Source organism: Dipteris shenzhenensis, chromosome 18 (genome assembly GCF_047967505.1).
Source record: "Dipteris shenzhenensis isolate YYH24624 ecotype China chromosome 18, Dip_SZ_1.0, whole genome shotgun sequence".
Lineage (NCBI taxonomy): Eukaryota > Viridiplantae > Streptophyta > Polypodiopsida > Gleicheniales > Dipteridaceae > Dipteris > Dipteris shenzhenensis.
The window spans coordinates 37056468-37079627 of NC_141613.1; the positions used below are offsets into that span (position 1 = coordinate 37056468).

The window sequence follows — 23160 nt, forward strand, 5'->3', positions numbered from 1 at the left end:
TTTTTTTTTTTGGTGGAAAAAGAGTGATATATTCCATTCAAAACAAATCATACAACAGGTGGGAGAGAAAGTACTCTATCCCTAGCCTCAACAATGTGGCAAAAAAGCCATGGAGGTGGTCTAAAATGCCACGACGTCCCAAAAGGGGTCAAATGAAAAAATAATGAGCAGTCCCATGTCCTCATGAAGGATATAAGTCTCCCACGAGCTGCCAAAGAGGTGCCTGTACACCGCTCCCACTGACTCCTGAGAGTGAAGATAATCTCCGCCCAAATGGAAGCGAGAGTGTCAGCCTCCGTGCATAAATGGCCCCCAAGGACAAAAGAACATCGCGAACACCATATCCGCCATAGGGTAATGCAGGAAATCACCTCCCAGGCTGACCCTGCAACGAAGTAGGCATGGAATCCTAAGCTGGTACCGGTACCAAAAGTAAATCCTGCGGCTCCATGATGCTGGCCTTTGTGGGACCCCGTCTCTTGCGACACTACATGAAGAAACCGTGGTCTCCTGGCTCTGACTCAAAGAGAGTAAAGGCTCCAGATCCTCTCCCCGAAAGGGCAGCGCCCCAAGTCATCAGAAAGGACTCAGATGTAACATATGAGAACCACCTGAATATACCTGTCCATACCACTCTAGAGCCGGTGCAACTCCATAAACAATGCTTGCTAGATTCCTCTGCAAGCTGACAACGCATACACAAGGAGGGTCTACCCATCTGCTGAAGCCAAGTACCCACAGGTATGCCCCTATGTATAGTGAGCTAAAGAAAGTAGGAGACTTTCCTGGCTCTACTGATGCCCCAAAAGTGGGTCTAGTAGCTCTGCAAGAGCTCTGCAATAAGTCCCTGTGCGTGCCAATGCTGGGAAGCAGATGGTAGGTGATGAGAGTCTCTCTGCTGAAGCCTGTAACCTACCCTCGTCGAGTGCTGGAAAAATGAAAGAGGACGAACGCATGCCACCGCAGGCCATGCCCACTCACCTGGGTCCCAGTCAAGCTCCGCAAGAGGTCGACCGTGAAAAATCCAAAGTCTCCATCTAGTATCCTCTGCAATGGTCAATTTGGAAGGATCTGTGGCCCATTCCTTACCCAGGCAACCAATGACCCTGACTCTCTCCCAAAGGAGCTCCTGTCGATCCAGGGGCTGAGTGGGATACAATCTGTGAGAGGAGTCCATCTCAAGCTCTACGAAAATAGAATCAAGCAATTGATCATAGATTTGTGCTATTCCCATAATGCTCTGGCATTACTACAAGAGTAGTTTGCTAACTAAGGGGGGTTTCACACCCGTCCGTGGACAGATGAGCCCCCTGAAATTGGTGTCCACCTTGTTTTGACGTGTCCATGAAGGTACATCCACATACGTTTTCACAATAGGCGGATGAGTTCTGAAAAAAGTCATAAATGCGCTTTCCAAATATCACCAAAGGAAGTTGGGCCATTGGTAGATCTTTTGGATGGAAGCTTGGTGGGCCTGGGTTCAAGTCCTGGCGACGTGACTGATTGGCTCCTTTCAAGCGGTCGTATTCTTGGGCGTGCCTAACAGGCCGCCCATAATTTTGTGACTGCCCGGGCGTGACTAGGATGCCAACTCGTCTTTTGGAGAGTGGTGTCCGCCCGCATGTGAAAGCCTTCTATGACCAGCATGATTTTTGATTGGACGAAAATCACTTTTTGCGTGGACGTCCGCCCCCATGTGAAACCCCCCTAAACGCGATGCAAAAAGAGTACTTTGTTAAACACAATACAAAAAGACATATATTTCTACCTTTTTTTTTTTAAAGATATGCATGCATGGATGTACAAGCTTGGATGTATGAATTATGCGCACGCATGGTATGTATGGATGTATGCATGCATGGAGGTATGTGTTTGCAATCGTGTGAGGTTCAATATCATGTGAACACTAGAGTACAAAAGGAAACATATGATAAGAGATTACAGCTAGTTCATCATGCAAGTATGGTTATTTTCATCATCATTTTTTGTTTTTGTTGTTATCAGTGTTGTTGCTATTGATTGTGTTGTTGTTAATGTTGCTCTTGCTCTTGTCGTCCAATAGACAGCGTGGCGATTTGCCCATTCAATTGTAGATTGTTTTCTAGACTACTAGTTGATTTTTTATCAACATATGGCGAGGAAACTCAATAACACACTAAAACTGATTGAATTAGTGACCTAATATACATGATGTGGGTGGTGTGCCGTTTTGGAGCTCCCTAACCTTAAGATGCTTTCAGCCCCTGTGAGGCATAGATTCGGCATTGCCACACTCCTCCACCAAGCCCGATGTGACCAAGGCTAGTGGATGCTTTGGCCTTGTGCATTCCCCTGCTTTTAGATCCCCCTTTCATCATGTGCTTAAGCCAACCTGAAATATATCATCCGCTTCCTTTATTTGTGCAAATAATTCGGCTCATACTCGTCAAACATTTAGCTTTGCTCTTTGATTTCCTCACCAGTAAGGGGATCCAAGATACTCCTTTGGTATACAGGCTCCCTACAAAGCATGATGACAATTGGAGCACTACAAAAATAACTCTTAGACACCACAACAAGAAAAGGACATCACACATTTACTTATTTATCCCATTTTTTCCTGAACACTCGACCCATCTCACCTAAATGCTAGACTACCACTCCACCCTCAAGCCGCAGAAAGCACCTACTGCATAACAGGGACCTAAAGCCAAACCTTGCAAGAGCAATTGTGTCCAAGCCCACTCTAACACCCCACTCGGGCCATTGCTGTATCAATGGCAGTTGGACCCTGGCTATCTTAGGTCTTTTCACCTACATATACTCTAATGTGAAGAGACCTTTTGCCTCCACCTATACTTGAAGATGCTCCCTAACTCTTCCTCTACCTCTGTCTATGTATATAGAAGTATCTCTGCCCATATCTAATCTTCTTTTTCCAATATACACAAGCCCAATTACCTCGCTCCTACGGTAAATCATGGACCCTTTTTTTTTCCCATCATCTCTTCTCTAAGATGGCAAGGTTTCAGAGAGGCAAAAGGCTTCCCCAACAGCTCCCTTGTCGTGTTCTCTTTCTCCCCTCTAGCTCCCCCTCGCTAGCTGCCCTTTCTCTCAGCCTCTATTCGTCCCCTCTAGCTATAGAAATACGACGCAACGGAGAGATCCTTTGACAACAATGCTAGTACAATAACCAAAAAAAAGACACAATAGAGCAAAACAAAAAATTGTATCACCAAATAAGATACAATTGATGGTGCTGTCCACCCGTGCGCTCTCCAGTAGAGCTTCGATGGCGATCTAGACAGACTCTGGATGGAAAAGGACTTGAGGTAGGGATATTGGCATTCTATGGTGAGTCTTGAGAAGTGGCCTCCTTATATAGCCCTTCGTAGTAGACCGATTCCACCGCATTGGTGGGCTGGCGGTGGCACATGCATATTGACTTAGTGCATTGTGTGACTAAGTGTGAGGACGGTGGCACATTTTCGCCACCAGCCAAAGACCATTCACCACCGACCATGGACCACGCGCGCGTAAGCAAATTCGCACGCAAATGCTTGCGTGCATGCAACGGAGGGCATACTGTAGCGGGCCGGGGCCTATCGACAGACCCCGTCGTTAGGAGCGTTGCTCCAAGACCCCCAGGATCGGGGACGCTGCCTCCAAACCCCCGAGGAGTACATTGTTCCTTCTACCATCTCCTAACCATCAAATGGTCACCATAAGATCTCATCTAGTGTCAAAACTAGGATCCTACCAATGTCCAGTGCTCATACCATGGCTTCTCCTCATAATGGGGGCCTTGCAAAAGGGCACTATGGAACATTGGTGGTTACATATGAGAGGTGAGCATTGCACATATATCAACACCCCCTCTCAATGTCCACCCGAAGGTGAACTAAGTTCTTAGCCCAATGCCAAGCTCATGAAGATGTTGAATAAGATGTTCCTTCCCAAGAGCTTTGGTGAAGATGTCAACACAGTTCTTCTCAATGCAGCAGTACTCCAGATCAACGATCTTATCTTGGATCAGCTCCCGTACATAGTGGTACTGAATCTCAATGTGCTTTGTCTGAGCATGAAACACAGGGATCTTAGAGATGGCCATGCAACTTTAGTTGTCGCACTTGAGTGATGTAGGCTCTCTTACTGGAACTCCTATGTCTGCCAAGATCCTTCGGAGCCAAACTGCCTCGCATGCAGCGAAACAAGCTGCCTTGTACTCTGCTTCTGTAGAAGAGAGGGCCACTATGGGTTGCTTCTTGTTTACCCAAGAACAAATCCCAGATCCAAGTAAGAAGCAATATCCAAAAACTGACTTTCTGGAGTCAACATCACCTGCCCAATACAAGTCACAGTAGCCAATCAAGGAATCTCCCAATCTATAAGTGATGCCATAGTCAAAGAGTTCCTTTGAGGTACTTAAGAGCTCGCATGCCTCCATTCCAATGGTTCTCTCGGGGATGATTCGAGAACTTGCTTAAGACACCAACTGCAAAACTGCGATTTTCAGCTTCGAGGCATCGCAGCAAGCTTCCCGCAGGTGCTTTGCAATGTTGCTGGTGTCGCTTGGATCATATTTTGTGCTTTTGTTCTAGTGCCGTCGCCTTCCGGTCGACCGTTAAAAGATTGGAAACTTTTCGCATCTTGCCTCATTTGTGCATTGCCTGGCAATTGCATCTATCCCAGGTCAGAATTATTCGAGTCCTGCTCACGCTCTGCACCGATTACGGAGGGAAGAACCATTTCATGATTTTTTAAAGGACTGTCCACAGTTGGGCATCGCGAGGCATAAGCATAAGCTTTCATCGATCTTCTGATCGTGGCTCCATGAGACAGGCAGCCAAACCTTTGCTCTGATACCAAATGATACAAACTTCCTACTACTACAGCAGAATCACGGGAGTAGCACCACAAAATTTCCTCCCAGCCAAATCCTCGCTAGAGCGTGAGAGCTCTCAGAGAAATCGAAATCCAATTATTCACGTGAAGGTACATTCTCCTTCTCTCACTAACTCCAACAAGCCCCATCTCCCTAGATGGATCTAGATGCCACATGTCATCATCATAGGGCCTTTCCTAATGCATCTTTTCACCCCTCTCTTGGGACACTTTAATTTCCTTTGCCCCTAGGCACATTGCTTGCATTAGGCCCTTAGCCTTAGATCCACCTAGTCTGGTGCTATCAGCCCTCATCTAGGACCTTGACACTAATTCCCTCCCGATCATTTACATGAAGCGCAAACAAATATATTACAAACGTAGATCCTTAAGGTAAATGTCAACTGATTCTTCCAAGGTCATGCTACCTCGGCTAGAGCGTAACATGGTATCTCGGAAGGCAGGTGTGAAGGAAATTTTGGACACCCGCTAGTTTACGGTTAGCTTAGGGCCAGGGAATTTTGGCCCGTGATACTTGCGTCGTCCACTGTTCATTCCAACATCGAGAATTTCACAACGCCTTGACTTTTTGCATAGTACCTCGATTGGATACAGAGCCAGCTTCTTTGAAGCAAGAGGAAGCCCACTTTGATCGTGCAAAAAGAGCTGGCGATTGACGAGATTTTACAGAGGATTGTGAAGCTCTGACTGCGAACTACCACAGATCGTTGACATTGGGCTGCATCGAAAAATTCGATCGACAGAGGACCACAACGTTGCCTAGCTCGAGGCCCTACGCGTGAACAGGCCCTTAGAAGCAGGAAGCATACCTTGGTGGAGTCAGTTGCTGACACTGCGCAGAATCGCGCTTATAGCATACCCCAGCGTGTGTAGTTCACGTGGATATACCAAGGGGCTTTCAACTCTTTATTCCCTCTATTTTATTTGGTTAAATTTATGAAGTTTTTTGTTACGCTCTAGCCGAGGTAGCATGACCTCGGAAGAATCAGTCGACATTTCCCTTAAAGGATCTCGGTTTGTAATATATCTGTTTGCGCTTCATGTAAATGATCGGGAGGGAATTAATGTCAAGGTCCTAGGTGAGGGTTGATAGCACCAGACTAGGTGGATCTAAGGCTAAGGGCCTAATGCAAGAAATGTGCCTAGGGGCAAAGGAAATTAAAGTAGCCCAAGAGAGGGGTGAAAAGATGCATTAGTAAGGCCCTATAATGATGACATGTGGCATCTAGATCCATCTAGGGAGATGGGGCTTGTTGGAGCTAGTGAGAGAAGGAGAAGTGGGCTTTCACGTGAATATGGATTTTTGGATTCTCTGTGAGCTCTCACGCTTCAACAAGGTTGGCTGGGTGGAAAAATATTGGTGCTACTCCCGTGATCTGCCTGTAGTTAAAATAGAAGAGTCTAACATTTGGTATCAGAGCCCAGGCTAGGAAGTTGCGTGTGGAGGAGGGGCAAGTACGGGACTGTTCGTGGGTGTGACGGAGAGGCTTGATCGGCACTGGCCTACGCAGACAGCGTCGAATTGGAAGACCTACGAAGGAGTGAAAGGATCTGGTAATCAAACGATACCTGATCAACGAATCTTGGAGCGGACAGCAGGTTGGAGTGCAGGCGTGACGATGAACGACATATCTGTTCGGTGGTCCTCCCGCGTTGGCTAGCAAGAGCTTGCGGTGTGTTAGGTGACTGTTTGTAATATTTGCTCGTGACCTCCACGCGACGGGCTGATCGACGAATTACGAGGTGTTGCTGCCCGTGGTCTACGACGGAATGAAGGCTTAACAGGGGCTCGTGTTACGGGTGGTCTTCGATGAGATTCGTAGATGGGCGACGCGCAGGCAGGATTATGGAGGATCTGGGAGCCTGTGAAAATATGTTTCGTCACATCTCCCGCTCTCTGGCTACGTGACTGGCTGGTCCGTAATAGAATTCGACCTGTTTCCCAACGGACTCACAGTCATAGCCTTCTAAGGCCACGCAGACAGCTTGTAGGCTGAGACAAATTCCAAACAGAGAGCTACGCCTTGGTAGAGAAAAAAAAAAGAAGAGCGCATCATTTGTTTGTGGAGCTGAGGCGTGTATACCGTCTGTTTCATTTAGTATCCCAGGGGTATCAAATCGAGAGGCAGGAGTGAGCAAGACCAGGGAGCATCAATTTTTCCTTCATTATAAAATTTCAATTTTTAGTGTGCAGCTTATTATTCTGTACAGCAAAGTTTGCAGTTTACTATGTCTGTGTATGTACCTGTGTGTTTCGGTCAGAGTTAGTTTGCAGGAATTTCCCTAGTATAGGAAAAAGCGGGATTTGGATATATGCCTGTGTCAAATGCCTAGTTAGTGTGAAGCTGGGATTGCAGGTATTCCCTAGTATAGGGAATTGTGTCAGAGTGCCAGTACCCTGAATTTTGTTAGTCTGTAAATACAATGTTCTAGCGGTGTTTTATAAAAAAACAAAACAAAACAAAACAAAACACCCATTGACCTGAATGGAAGGAGAAGAAGGGGCTTCCAGGAGGGACCCTGGTGAGTCAGGTTTCTGGCCGACCCAGCAGGTGTCGCGCCCAGTAGCTCACACCTTATCTGGCAGGATTGCATTACTTGAGGATGCCTTGCAGCAGTTATTAGCGCAACAGTTACAGGCCAATGCAGGGCAGTCTGAACTTAGAAGAGTGATACATAGTATGTCTGCCAAACCTTCTCGAGATGAGAAGGAAAAGGCTCCAATGGAACCGGAGTCTAGTGTCCATACGGTCGAGCCTAGAAAGGCTAAAGTACCTAATATTGCCAATTACGGGCCGGAAAAGTATTCTGGTCGGATGAATGACCGTAGTTCTGATGTCATTGAGACCTGGTTACACAAATGGGACGAGGCATTCGCCATTTGTGAAATCAGAAATGATTTCAAAAAGATCTGGGAGGCCACCCACATGTTTAGTGAGGCAGCGGATCGGTGGTGGATTAAACAACAAAAAGATGGTATAGCAGCCACTACCTGGGAGGGGTTTAAAAGAGAATTCAGGAAACACTTCTTACCTCCTGGCGAAGCATCCCGAGCTTGGGATCAGTATAGAAACCTTTGTCAGAGAAATTTGTCAGTGGCAGAATACACTGATAAGTTTCGAGAGAGCGTAATGAAGGTTGATGAACCCCTACCTCAATCAATCCAAGTGAAAGATTTCATATTTGAATTGAATGATCGGATTAAAATGGAAGTTCGGGCTAAGTATGTGAACACGTTGGATGATGCAATAGCCATAGCCCTGAACTATGAAGATGCCAAAGGCGGCAGGCCAAGTGGGTTTCCACAGGTCGGAACCCAGTATGGGTACCAGAAGAAATCTGGGTTTAAAAAGAAATGGACTAGTAAAGGGAGTGGTTCTCAGCCGAGTGGTTAAGCCAAGCAGGCGAAACCAGTTGAAACTCCTAGATCAAGTACCATCATTGGAGTGAAGAGGAAAGTAACACCAATGGCAGCCCGGGCTTTTGGTCTAAGTCTCCCTTAAACCCAAAGCAAAGAGAAAAAGCGAGGAGAGAAGGCTTGTGTTTTGGATGCCTTCAGCCTCATCAGTGGAAGGATTGTCCACGAAATAAGGATCGTCGGATGGTTGAGATGGTAGTCTCAGAATGCGACGTGGAAATGGAGGGAAGTCCCAGAGCGGAAGAGATGCAAATTCAGCTAGCGGGATCTTCTCAGAGGTCAATGCCTTGTTTGTTATGTGTGTCTGTTGCTAAGCTAGTAACGAGTGCACCTGATAACATCCTATCTAAGCCCGCAACAACGAGATATATAGCCTTTAATGATACGGAGCTAATTAAAATGAAAGGGCAAGTGGCCAATCATGATGTCATTGTGTTGCTTGACTTAGCGTCAACGCACAATGTAATTAACTCCAAGCTCGTGAAGAGGCTGAAATTAAAGACTAACCCATCTGACTATGCGTATACAGTCAGGATGGTAGATGGAAGTTCAACTGAAGTATGGGACCAAAGGGTTACCCAGTTGGAGCTTCGTATTCAGGACTATGCTGAGAAGCTTGATTTTGAAATGACTAAGCTTGCTAATGCAGATATAGCCCTGAGTATGGCGTGGCATTCTAGAAAGAATCCAGCCATTGATTGGAAAAAGCACGTATGTCAATTCAAGATGAATGATGTGCTTTATGTCTTACGAGATGAAAAAGATATACCTCAGGGATCGTTGGTTTCCTTGATGGAAATCCGAAAAGCTCAAGAAGAGCTTTTATTCCTTTGTGCAGCATCAGTAGAGCCGGTTGATGATTCTTCGGCTAGCACTGATGTTGCGCAGAGTGGTGAGATGGCCAAGCTGGCTAATCTAATAGCAGAGGAGTTCTCTGAATGTTTTAGGGATGAGTTACCTTATGGATTACCTCTAGAGCGAAATGTTCAGCATAAGATTGAACTGATTCCAGGGGCAGAACCTATAAATAGACCTCCCTATAGAATGAGTTTTACTGAAGAGACGGAGGTGCGTAGACAACTGGAAGAATACCTCAAGTTGGGGCAGATTCAACCAAGTTTCTCACCTTTTGCTTCGATAGTGATATTAAAGAAGAGAAAGGATGATACGTTTTGCCTCTGTATAGATTACAGAGTATTGAATAATATCACTGTTAAGCACAGGTATCCAATGGCTCGGATTGATAATTTGCTAGATGCATTACATGGAGCCGTGATCTTCAGCAAGATAGATCTCAAGTGTGGCTACCATCAGATCCGGATTAGAGCCGAGGATGTGCATAAAACCGCTTTCAGAAGCAGGTTTGGTCATTATGAGTTTTTGGTAATGCCCTTCGGACTTACCAATGCTCCTGCTACATTCGTCATGCTTATGAACGATTTACTACGTCCGTATATCGGAAAGTTTGTAGTACATTTTATTAACGATATTCTAGTGTTCAGTAAAAGTATTACTGAGCATCGTGAACACTTAAAAATAGTGTTCAGATTAGAGAAACTCAAAAGGTGGACGAGTTTGTCCAGAGCTTATGGCCTAAAGCTCATGTGTTTAGACCCGGGGAAGAAAAGGATGACCTGGCATCCAGAATAGGCCAAACATATGCAAGATATACCATAAGGGATGGTATGCTGAAAAGAAATGGCAAGGTAGTAGTACCTAGTCAGAACGATCTCAGGCAAAGAGTCGTTCGACAGTGCCATGATAGCCCATGTGCGGGACATCCAGGAGTCGAGAAGACATATGATCTCTTGAAGCGAGATTTCTTTTGGCCAAAGATGAAAAAGTATATTCATGAATATGTGACACGGTGTTTTTCGTGTCAGGTAAGCAAGGCCAAGCGGGTGAAGCCACCCGGACTTTTACAGCCCTTGGAAATACCACTAAGTAAGTGGGAGAGCGTTTCCATGGACTTTATTATAGGGCTGCCTACAACACAAGGAGGGTATGATTCTATCCTTGTGGTAGTTGATCGTCTAACCAAGATGGCTCACTTCATTCCGACTAGAGAGTCTGTTAGTGCCCCGCAAGTGGCAGATTTGTTTATTAGACATATATTTCGTCTGCATGGATTGCCTAGATCCATAGTGTCGGACCGAGATGTCAGATTTATCAGTCATTTTTGGACAACCGTATTTGAGACACTAAGGACTGAGTTGGGAATGAGTAGTGGGGACCATCCTGAAACGGATGGTCAGACGGAGAGAGTCAACCAGACTTTAAAGGATATGCTGAGGGCATATGTGTCATTGAGGCAACATACGTGGGACAAGTGGTTGCCATTGTTAGAGTTTGCCTACAATGATAGAAAACATTCCTCTATAGGATTCAGTCCGTTTGAACTGAACTATGGTTATAGACCAGCAAATCCAACTATAGTTGGAGTACCTCAGAAAGTGCCTAGTGCCGCGAGCTTTGTGGTTCAGATGCGGGAGATGCTAGCACTTGCGAGAGCTAATATCCGCCAGGCTATGGATAGAGCCAAGGCGTATGCGGATGAAAACCGGTCTATAAGAGTATTCAAGGAAGGGGAAAAAGTTTTTCTCAGAGTTCCTTCACACTCGAAGTCGTTAACTTCAGGAGAGTGTGCTAAGTTATCACCTCGATACTGTGGGCCGTGGTTAATTCTAAAGAGAATAGGCAAGGTAGCCTATAAATTAGAATTACCACAGGGGTGTAAGGTGCACCCAGTGTTTCATGTTTCGGTCTTAAAGAAATTTTTACATACAGGTGACTCACTATCGAAGGTGTGGTTTTGTTTCAGGAGATAGAGGATAATGCAAGGCGCGAACCAACAAGAATCCTGGACCGTGGAACAATGCAAATACGAAATCGGAAGATACCCACGGTGTTGGTTGCATGGCATGGTCAGCCTCTATCCGAAGCTACCTGGGAATCCGTATACCAGTTGCAGAGAGTGTTCCCAGATTTTATCATCGAGGACACTGATGTTTGAAGAGGGAAGGAATGTTACACTCTAGCCGAGGTAGCATGACCTCGGAAGAATTAGTCGACATTTCCCTTAAAGGATCTTGGTTTGTAATATATCTGTTTGCGCTTCATGTAAATGATCGGGAGGGAATTAATGTCAAGGTCCTAGGTGAGGGTTGATAGCACCAGACTAGGTGGATCTAAGGCTAAGGGCCTAATGCAAGAAATGTGCCTAGGGGCAAAGGAAATTAAAGTAGCCCAAGAGAGGGGTGAAAAGATGCATTAGTAAGGCCCTATAATGATGACATGTGGCATCTAGATCCATCTAGGGAGATGGGGCTTGTTGGAGCTAGTGAGAGAAGGAGAAGTGGGCTTTTACATGAATATGGATTTTTGGATTCTCTGTGAGCTCTCACGCTTCAGCAAGGTTGGCTGGGTGGAAAAATATTGGTGCTACTCCCGTGATCTGCCTGTAGTTAGAATAGAAGAGTCTAACATTTTGAGGTGGGTGAGTTGGATTGGAAACAGATTTATGCCTTTGGATTTAAGGGCTTGAGGTTTCTTAGATTGCAGGAGTTTCCCTAGTATAGGGAAAAGCCGGTTTGGTTACAGTGTGATATATGCTTTGTCAGCTGTAAAGTTGGAAGTTGGACTTTCAATTTGTAATTACAGTTTCAAGCGATTTTTTTTTTTTTTTGAAATAAACACCTATTGGCCTAAATGGAAGTAGAAGAAGAAGCTTCCAGGATGGATCCCGTAGAGTCGGGAGTCCGGTCGACCCCGCAGGTGTCGCGCCCAGCAGGTCATACACTGTCTGGCAGAATTGCAATGTTAAAGGATGCCTTGCAACAGATTTTAGCGCAGCAGTTACAAACAAATGTGTGGCAGTATGAACTCAGAAAAATGGTACATAGTATGTCTGTCAGACCATCTCGTGAGAAGAAAGGTAAATCTCTGATGGAATCGAAGTCCAGTGTTCGTACGATCGAGCCTAGGAGGGCAAGGTGCCTAATATTGCCAATTATAGGCCAGAAAAGTATTCTCATCGGATGTCTGACCATAGTTCCGATATCATTGATACCTGGTTACACAAGTGGGACGAGACATTCGCCATTTGTGAAATCAGGAATGATATGAAGAAAATCCGCGAGGCCACCCATATGTTTAATGAGGCAACGGATAGGTGGTGGATAAAACAGCAGAAAGATGGAGTAGCATCCACTACCTGGGAGGGGTTTAAAAAGGAATTTAGAAAATACTTCCTACCTCCTGAAGAAGCATCCCGAGCTTGGGATCAGTATCGAAATCTTCGTCAAAGAAATTTGTCAGTGGCAGAATACACTGATAAGTTTAGAGAAAGTGTAATGAAGGTTGATGAACCCCTACCTCAGCCAATCCAAGTGAACCCCTACCAAGGTTGATGAACCCCTACCTCAGCCAATCCAAGTGAAAGATTTTATCTTTGGATTGAATGATCGCATAAAGATGGAAGTTCGGGCTAAGTATGCGAACACGCTAGATGAAGCAATTGCCATAGCCCTGAACTATGAAGATGCAAAAGGGAACAGACCAAGTGGGTTTGTGCAGGTTGGGACTCAGTATGGGTACCCGAAGAAAACTGGGTTTAAGAAGAAGTGGATTAGCAAAGGGGGTGCCTCACGGTCTAGTGGTCAAGCCAAGCAGGCGAAACCAGTTGAGACTCCTAAATCAAGTACCACCATTGGAATGAAAAGAAAAGTAACACCAATGGCAGCCCGGGCTTGGTCGAAGTCCTCTTTGAACCCAGAGCAAAGAAAAAAAGCGAGGAGAGAAGGCTTGTGTTTCGGTTGCCTTCAGCCTCATCAGTGGAAAGATTGTCCACGGAATAAAGATCCTCGGATAGCTGAGATGATGGTCTCAAAATGCGACGTGGAAATGGAGGGAAGTCCCAGAGCAGAACAGATGCAGATTCAGCTAGCGGGATCTTCTCAAAGGTCAGTACCTTTTTTGTTATGTATGTCTGTTGCTAAGTTAGTAACTAGTGCACCTGATAATATCCTGTCAAAGCCCGCAACAACGGGGTATACAACCTTTAATGATACGCAGTTAATCATCAGGTCATTGTGTTGTTTGACTCAGCATCAACGCACAATGTAATTAACTCCAAGCTCGTAAAGAGGCTGAAACTAAAAACTAGCCCATCTGACTATGCATATACAGTCAGGATGGCAAACGGAAGTTCAACTGAAGTATGGGACCAAAGGGTTACCCAGTTGGAGCTTCGAATTCATGACTATGCTGAGAAGCTTGATTTTGAAATGACTAAGCTTGCTCATGCAGATATAGCCCTGGGTAAGGCGTGGCATTCTAGGAAGAATCTAGCCATAGATTGGAGAAAGCACATTTATCAATTCAAGATGAATGATGTGCTGTATGTCTTACGAGGTGAGAGGGATATACCTCAAGGACCGTTGATTTCCGTGATGGAAATCTGAAAAGCTCAAGAAGAGTTTTTGTTTCTTTGTACAGCATCGGTAGAGCCAGTTGATGATTCTTCGGCTAGCACTGATGTTGCTCAAAATGGAGAGATGGCCAAGCAAGCTGATCAAATAACAGAGGAGTTCTCTGATTGTTTTAGGGATGAGTTACCTTATGGGTTACCTCCAGAGCGGAATGTTCAACATAAGATTGAAATAATCCCGGGGGCAGAGCCTGTAAATAGACCTCCCTATAGGTTGAGTTTTACTGAAGAGGCGGAGGTGCGAAGACAACTGGAAGAATACCTCAAGTTGGGGCAGATTCAACCAAGTTTCTCACCTTTTGCTTCGCCAGTGATATTAAAGAAGAAGAAAGATGAACTTTTCGTCTCTGTATAGATTGCAGAGCATTGGATAATATCACTTTTAAGCACAAGTATCCGATGGCTCGGATCGATGATTTGCTAGATGCATTACATGGGGCCGTAATTTTCAGTAAGATAGATCTTGTGGCTATCATCAAATCCGTATTAGAGCCAAGGATGTGCATAAAACCGCTTTTAGAAGCAGGTTTGGACATTATGAGTTTTTGGTAATGCCCTTTGGACTCACCAATGCTCCTGCTACATTCGTCATGCTTATGAACAATTTATTACATCCGTATATCGAAAAGTTTGTAGTACACTTTATTGACGATATTCTCGTATTCAGTAAAAGCATTACTGAGCATCACAAACACTTAAGAATAGTGTTCAGTACTTTGAGAAAAGCCAGTCTTTATGTAAATAAAAAGAAGACTATACTGTGTATGGTAAGACTTGAATATTTAGGATTCATAATTACTCCTAAGGGAGTAGAAATGGATCCAAAGAAAGTGGCTGCGATACTGACTTGGCCAATCCCTCAGAGTCTGACCGCTTTGCGATCATTCTTGGGATTTGTCCAATTTTATCGAAGGCATATCAAAGGATATTCCGAAATAGTATCGCCATTGACTGATCTGACCTGAGATAAAGTATCTTTTATTGGGGACAGAATCAACAGGAAAGTTTTAACACCATAAAACAAGCTGTGGTCATAGGACCGGTGTTAAAAATAGTTGATCCCCAGAAACCGTTTTTCCTTACCGATGCAAGAGGCATTGCAGTAGGAGCAGTTCTCCTCCAAGAGGGAAGGCCAGTAGCCTTAGAAAGCAAGAAGCTTTCTCCCTCTCAACGAAATTGGTCAACTCATGAATTAGAGTTGCATGCTGTTGTCCATGCTTTGAAAACATGGAGACATTATTTGTATGGATCAGAGTTTAATGTGGATGTTGATCATGATACTCTGAAATATTTTTGAAAACAACCTGACTTGAGAGGCCGCCAAGCTAGGTGTGCAGAACTCATGCAGGAGTTTAATTTGACGATTCGGTATCGAAGAGGGAAGGATAATAAAGTTGCTAATGCGTTGTCACGCATTATGCATAACATGAGTTTCACGGTGTTAGAGAGTGCTCTAATGACCGAGATTAGAGAAACTCAAAAGGTGGACGAGTTCATGTATTAAAACCCGAGGAAATGGATGACCTGTCATCCAGAAAAGGCCAAACTTATGCAAGATATGCCATAAGGGATGGTATGCTGAAAAGAAATGGCAAGGTAGTAGTACCTAATCAGAATGATCTCAGGCAGAGAGTCATTCAACAATGCCATGATAGCCCATGTGCGGGACATCCAGGAGTCGAGAAGACATATGATCTCGTGAAGCGAGATTTCTTTTGGCCAAAGATGAAAAAGCATATTCATGAATATGTGACGCGTTGTTTTTCGTGTCAGGTAAGTAAGGCAGAGCGGATGAAGCCACCCGGACTTTTACAACCGTTGGAGATACCACTAGGTGAGTAGCAGAGCATTTCTATGGACTTTATTGTAGGGCTGCCTACAACACAAGGTGGATATGATTCTATCCTGGTGGTGGTTGATCGTCTTACCAAGATGGCTCACTTCATTCCAACTAGAGAGTCTGTTAGTGCCCCGCAAGTGGCGGATTTGTTTAATAGACATATATTTCGTTTGCATGGATTACCCAAATCCATAGTGTCAGACAGAGATGTCAAATTTACCGGTCATTTTTGGATAGATGTCAAATTTACCGGTCATTTTTGGACTGCGGTATTTGAGACACTAAGGACTGAGTTGGGAATGAGTAGTGGGGATCATCCAAAAACGGATGGTCAGACGGAAAGAATCAATCAAATTTTAGAGGATATGCTTAGAGCATATGTGTCATTGAGGCAACATACATGGGACAAGTGGTTGCCATTGTTAGAGTTTGCCTACAATGATAGAAAACATTCCTCTACAGGGTTCAGTCCGTTTGAGCTGAACTATGGTTATAGACCAACGAATCCAACTATAGTTGGAATATCTCAAAAAGTGCCTAGTGCCGCGAACTTTGTGATTCAGATGCGGGAGATGCTAGCACTTACGAGAGCTAACATCCGCCAAGCTATGGATAGAGCTAAGGCGTATGCGGATGAAAACCGATCCGCTAGAGAATTTAAGGAAGGAGAAAAAGTTTTTCTCAGAGTTCCTTCACACTCTAAGTCTTTGACTGCAGGAGAGTGTGCTAAGTTATCACCTCGATATTGTGGGCCATGGTTAATTCTAAAAAGAATAGGCAAGGTAGCCTATAAATTAGAATTGCCACAGGGTTGTAAGGTGCACCCACTGTTTCATGTTTCTCGTTTAAAGAAATTTTTGCATGCAGGTGACTCACTAATCGAGGGTGTTGTTTTGTTTCAGGAGATAGAGGATAATGCAAGACGCAAACCAACAGGAATCTTGGACGGAGGAACAATGCAAGTAAGCAATCGGAAGATACCCACGGTGTTGGTTGCATGGCATGGTCTACCTCTATCAGAAGCTACCTGGGAATCCGTATACCAGTTACGGAGAGTATTCCCAGATTTTATCATCGAGGACGCTGATGCTGAAGAGGGAAGGAATGTTACGCTCAAGTCGAGGTAACATGACCTCGGAAGGGTCAGTCGACATTTTCCTTTAAAGGATCAATATTTGTATTATATTTGGTTGGGCTTCATGTAAATGATCAAAAAGGAATAAAGGTCAAGGTCCTTGGTGTGGGTGACATGGCACTAGACTAGGTGGATCTAAGGCTAAGGGACCTAAATGCATGAAAGATGCCTAGGAGCAAATGTTTTAAAGATATCCCAAGAGAGGAGTAAATAATGCATTAAGGAAGGACCCTACATTTATGACATGTGGCATACTAGATTCATCTAGGGAGTTTTGGGGCTCGTTGGGAATTGGCAAGCATGAGCTTTTACGTAATCAGGCTATCTGGGAGCTTGCTACCAACGAGGTTAGCTGGGAGGAGAAACCAAGTGCCCGTGCCCGTGATTCGATGAGAAGAAGGAAGAAATCAGATTAGACTGTGTTAAGCTCAAGCTCAACTTCAGCATTGTTGACAGTGTCCTTGCCCTTCCATGAAGCTTTCAAGGTCCCATTCTTCTCATCGTATTGCTTCTTTCTACAATCTTTTGCAACATGACCTTTCTTGCTACAATGGTAACACGACCCTTGAAACTTCTTGTTCTTCGGCTTCTTCTTTTTTGAAGAATTGACACTTATCCCTTTGGTAATAGTAGTGAAAGCAGCATCGCTCCCACCATCACAACTCTTCAGCCGCATCTCCTCCTCAAGTAGTAATGCACAAAATTCTTCAAAATTAAGTGCAAAAGTTCGAACTTGAGTGTTGAGTGCAGTTACCAGATCATCAAATTTCTGTGGAAGAATTCGAATGCACCTCCAAGCTAGCTCTTCGCTAGTCGATTTGGGGATTTTGGTCCGCTCCAAATGCGCCGACGATATCTGAATCATCAAATTCTACACAGAAAAACATCTTTGAAGATCAGGTATGCCAAACCTAATAAAAAAGAGAGATTTTGAATATGACTTCTTTTATCTTTTTATGTGATTTTTTGTATTTTTCCAACATTACATTGGCCCTCTACTGATTGGTCGAAAGCCTATTTCTAAACCCTAAAAGGCCCCAAAACAAGCTCCCTTTTTTCCTAATGGACCCAGCCGCTGAAGGCGTTGCCCCCAGACCCCCAGGATCGAGGGCGCTGCCTCCGAACCCCCCAAAAGTACGTTGTTCCTTCTACCATCTCCTAACCATCAAACGGTCACCATGAGACCTCATCTATGTCCAGTGCTCACACCATGGCTTCTCCTCATAATGGGGGCCTTGCAAAAGGGCACTATGGAACATTGGTGGTTACATATGAGAGGTGGGCATTGCACATATACCAACACTAGCTTCCCTCCCCGACCTCAACATCCTGCTGGTTCTAGGCCCAAAAATCATGGCAAGAAGTTGTCCTTCAGATTGCGAAACAGTCAGCTCAACATTCAATTTGTTGCTGCTGCTGGTTTTCTGCCTGTTTATGCTCTTGCTTCGGGGCCTTGAGTAGCTGCAAACTTCTGGCATCTACTATTTTGTATGCCTGCAAGCAGCTCAAAATAGGCTCATTTGCTCAGGCTTACAAGGAAGGAAGCCCAAGAAAACGACTGGATTCAAGAAAACAACCTCTGCTCCAGATGTCACGATCTGTGACGTATTCCTTTCTCTTTCTAGACTTATGGATGGTTTAATGAATGGACACTTGTGGAAGGGTATGACCTTTCGACGGGACACTTGCCCTTTCGACGGGACACTTCCTAATGAGGCACAACCCTTCACAAGAGACATTCTAATGAAGAGACATTCCTATTGTAATGTACCCTCTCATCAAGGGTCACACCCTTCACAAGGGGTACACACCTCTTCATGCACATACCCTTTGGAGTACACACCTTTTCATGTGTGACTCTTCACTCTCTATATAAGAGAGGCCAAATTGTATGGATGACAATCACATCCACCCTACAGACATTCAAGCAATACAGTTATTCCTTTGCTCTCTGCTATCTCAGTCTCTTTTATGTTCCTTAGCACAGTTCTAAATATAGTAAATCTAGGATTTCTTACAGTGGTATCAGAGCAAAATTCGCTCCTGCCTGTAGGAAATGCCCCCCACCTTCTAGCGATGATCTGATACATTTTTGCCGCTAGAAGGACATCCGTGCACATAGTGCATGGAAGAGATGGAGAGGATGAGCGTAAAATTTTTAAACGCCTAAAGTCATCCTGGCCTCTCCATCTCCCTCACATCACAAGTTGATGTGAATGGACACGACCAAAATCGTGTCCTTTAAGGTGCTTGGGCTGTCCCAAAACCAAGGGACGCGCCTTTTCCACCATGGGACACACCTTTTGGTGACGAGTCTCGACTCCTCACTCATGGGACATACCCCATCGTGGGCAAAGGGACATACCTATTCATGCAGGGTCACACCCCTTTTAACAAAAAGGACACATCCCCTCATGAACAGGTGCACCTATTCCAAGGGTCACATCCCTTCGAATAGGCACACCTCCTAGGCCCCAAGTACCTACAAAAGGGTACCTAGAGGGGTAAAAAAGGGACAAAAATTAAACCCATCCCCTACCCCTAGGTTTACCCTAACTATCTTAGGGTTAAACTAAACCCCCATTTAAATTTTTGGGGCAACTAACCCTTTAGGCAGCCTTAGTGAAAAGTCGTAACTTCTCCTTCAATAAAAGACAGAAACAGTACGGACGTCCGTACCTACGCCATCACCTGCGCCATCACGTCCGTACCCTCCTGCGCCATCTCGTCCGTACCTTCCTGCGCCACTTCGCAGCCAGCCGTACACTTGCGCAGTCAGCCGTACATTCCTGCGCAGGGAGTCCGTACATTTTGTATGATTTTTCGCCCAGCCTGCCGTACAGGCCGTACAGCCTGTACCGTACACGCCGTACGGTCAGCGCAGATCTTTATCAGTCTGCGCTGCCAGGCCCTACTTCGTCATCTGCGCTGCCAGTTCCTGTTTCCTGCCAGCCTTGCCTCGCCATTTTCGCTGACAGTCCACTCCCTATTTGCAGCCCTGGATACCACTTTTTCTGACAGTCTGCTGCCCTCTCCTTGTTTCGCCATTTTCACCTTGCCAATTCAGCACCAGTTGTCACATTTCTCGCAATGAAGACAGCCCGTTGACAGCCCGGACCAGACAAGCCTCGAGCACTCTTCACAAAACACTGCAACATGGACCTCCAGACAACGATTTGTAGCTTTCTTCTATGCAATCACTTGGCAGATTAAAGTATTACCAGGTGGAGTTTTTCCAATCTGCTTTTTCAGGATTCTTTTTAACAAATTACAGCAAATGAAAGAATCCACATTAAAGCATGGAAACCCCTGGTAATTCACCCGGCCATTCAAGGACACCTCAGGCACCTGCTACTACACAATATCGTGTTCAAATTGCACAGCCAGCCCATTTTGGAGCCTTTGCATCTTGGGTCTTCTGTGTCACGTGCCCTCCGAGTGACTTGGATCACATCCTCTACCTTCTGCGTGAGGCACCTCAATTACATTATTTCCTCAGCACAGTACAGGTTGTGTTCCACGAGACACGAAGATATCCGGAACACGATATTCCTCAGGAGTTTGCTGTTCATTTTTGGAGAGAGTTCTACCCTTCACCTTCGGCATCCCCAGGGTACTCTCCACCTCCTTCAGCTCCCCGATATCCTCCTTTACAGGGTGTACCTTCTCCAAGTCAGTATTTACATCCTGAAGGCACTCCCTCCCCTGGATATCCTCCCCTTTCGACAGCAGCTCCTTACCCTTTTTCAGATCCGTGGACTCTGCTACCTACCCCTATCTTATCACGAGCAGTAACACCTTTTTCAGAATCTCCAGTGTTACCTCCGACAGGACCTCCCTTACCAGATTTCCACGGGTGGTTCCATCCTGCCTCGCCTGCCCCCTCCAATATGAGCAACCTCAGGGAGCAGCCCGAATCCTCTTTCAGGGATGGTACAAACTAGAGCGCAAGTTCGCGCCTCTCTCACAGGGATTTCCGACATGTCGCACCGCTCGCGTGAAGCCTCTCCCGAGATTAAAGAATCAAGTCCCAAAAAGACCCCTGAAGGCAACACCCAAAGTGAATCTCTATTGCAACTTCAAATATCTCAGCTTCAAGACAGCATCTCCGACCTGGTTCAAAAAGTTCAACAACTCCAAGATTCTCGAAGTCCAGCACATACAGAGGAGCACATACAGAGGACGACGTGACGCAACCCGACGACGATGCGGACTCTTTCCCACCAGAGGTAGAAAACACTGAACTGCGTACTCTCTACCGATTACTTCAAGCTTCCAAAACAAAACGACTTGACGTCAAACTTCCGGAAGCCTACACTGGTCAACGTAATCGCCGAACTGTTGACCAATGGCTCGCCAAAATGCGCATGTATTTTGACACTGTTGACCTCACGGAAGGCAAAAAGATCGCCTTGGCAGCCTCCCTCCTGAAGGATACAGCATTTCTATGGTGGCAACGACGCTTAAAGGACGGAAAAAGTGTGTTAACTTGGGAACGTTTTGAACACGTGCTCCGTAAGCAGTTTGTACCTGCCAATGCGGACTTCCAAGCACGATCAAAACTTCGACAGTTGGAGCAAACGGGTTCCCTGTCTTCTTATATCTCTCAGTTCACCACATTGGTGCTAGAGATTGATGGTTTAACTGAGGATGATCGCCTTCATGCTTTCATCTCAGGCCTACAACCCTCGTTACGCATTGATGTTCTTAAAGCCAATATCACCACCACAGATGGCGCTATTGCTTACGCAGAGCGCATTACAGATTTCCTAAACACAGGGAAGCAGAGTGCTAATCGCACACAGAACTCTCCTATGGCCAAAGGTGCTCGCCCTCAAGATAATACCAGGTTTCGTAAAAACTTCGGTAATCAAGGTCAGCGACAGTCTCAAGATCCCCAGAAGCCTCAGAAATCATTTGCTGGATTCCAACAGAAGCACTCCCCCAAGGATCGTGTTTCTTCTTCTTCACAAAGTCATTACCGACAGCCCCAACATAAAGGTGCGGCCACTGACAAGAAGAACAACTCCAGCTCAAAAGGACTTTGTACCATCTGTACAGGCGACCATAGATGGTTCGATTGTCCCAAGCGACCAAAGCAAAATTCTAATATGGAACCTAGCACTTCCCCAAAAGAAGATGCTACCTCAGCACAAGACAAGAAAGGCAAAGCTGTTCGAATGGCGAATACCATCCACCTGAGCCTTGCCAGCAACCCCGAACCTTCCCTGGCCACTCAAGTACTTTGTGTTCAAGGATCGATTCGTGGAACAACGGTCACCATCCTCATCGACAGTGGCTGTTCTCATAATTTCCTAGCCAGTTCTGTGGTCGATAAACTTCGGTTGACCACCAGTCCTAGCCTCATGGACTATCAGATTGAACTCGCAAATGGAACAACTTTCTTGTGCAACACCAGGATCAAAAACTTGTCTTTTCGCATCCAACATTATACGGACAAGTTAAACTTCGACATTATGCCTCTTTCTCGGTACGATGTCATACTCGGACAACAGTGGCTCTACAACTATGATCCATCAATCAGTTTTCGCAGCCATACTATCCAGTTTGTCCACCAGAGAAAACTTATTGAGCTAACTGGTTCTAGGGACTCTCCTTCAACCCCAGTTGCCTCTGCCCTACAAGTAAAGAAGTGGGTTCGTAAACGCCAAGCAAAGACTTCACTTCTGTTGGTTACGGCAGTCGAGGAGACACCAACAAAGGATCCTCCTGAATACCTCAACCAACCTTTTTTCCAGCCTTACCTGGATCTTTTTTCACAGGAATTGCCAAAGCAGTTACCACCTCGACGACCAGTGGATCACCCAATCGAACTTATTCCCGGCAGTAATCCACCGTCGAAACCTCCTTATCGGATTTCTCACACTCAAAATGAAGAAATCCAAAGATAGGTCACCAAGCTACTCGACAAAGGTCACATTCGGCCCAGTCGTAGCCCTTTCGGATCTCCTGTATTACTTGTGGAAAAAAAGAACAAGTCTATGCACCTCTGCATCGACTACCGAGCCCTCAACAAGCTCACTATCAAAAACAAGTATCCATTGCCTCGCATTGATGACCTTTTCGATCAACTTCTACATGCAACACACTTCTCCAAGATTGATCTTCGTTCAGGTTATCATCAAATTCGTATACGAGAAGGCGATGAGTACAAGACAGCTTTTCGAACAAAGTATGGACACTATGAATGTTTGGTCATGCCTTTTGGGTTAAACAATGCCCCGGCCACATTCACGACATTAATGAACGACATCTTCAGGCCTTTCCTCGATAAGTTCATCATCGTTTACCTCGATGACATCCTCGTTTTCAGCAAATCCCTACATGAGCACAAACAACATCTTCACCAAGTTTTTGAAGTTCTCCGCACAAAT

The 23160-nt window shown here is 45.3% G+C and overlaps 1 protein-coding gene across 6 annotated transcripts in view; it reads right to left on the bottom strand.

The window, feature by feature from the left end:
• The window catches only part of LOC147891182 (uncharacterized), a 161213-nt gene that overhangs the window by 130766 nt on the left and 7287 nt on the right, over positions 1-23160 (bottom strand). For 2 of the 6 annotated variants that reach the window (XM_087390081.1, XM_087390080.1), the window contains one exon: positions 2225-2371. The exons of 3 other annotated variants lie outside the window; for them this stretch is intronic. In XM_087390081.1, coding sequence (XP_087246207.1) covers positions 2225-2265 — 41 coding nt within the window. In that variant the 5' untranslated portion in view covers positions 2266-2371. Of the gene's footprint in view, positions 1-2224; positions 2372-17519; positions 17584-23160 lie in introns of those variants that run through there. One more of the 6 variants, XM_087390082.1, reaches the window with a different exon arrangement.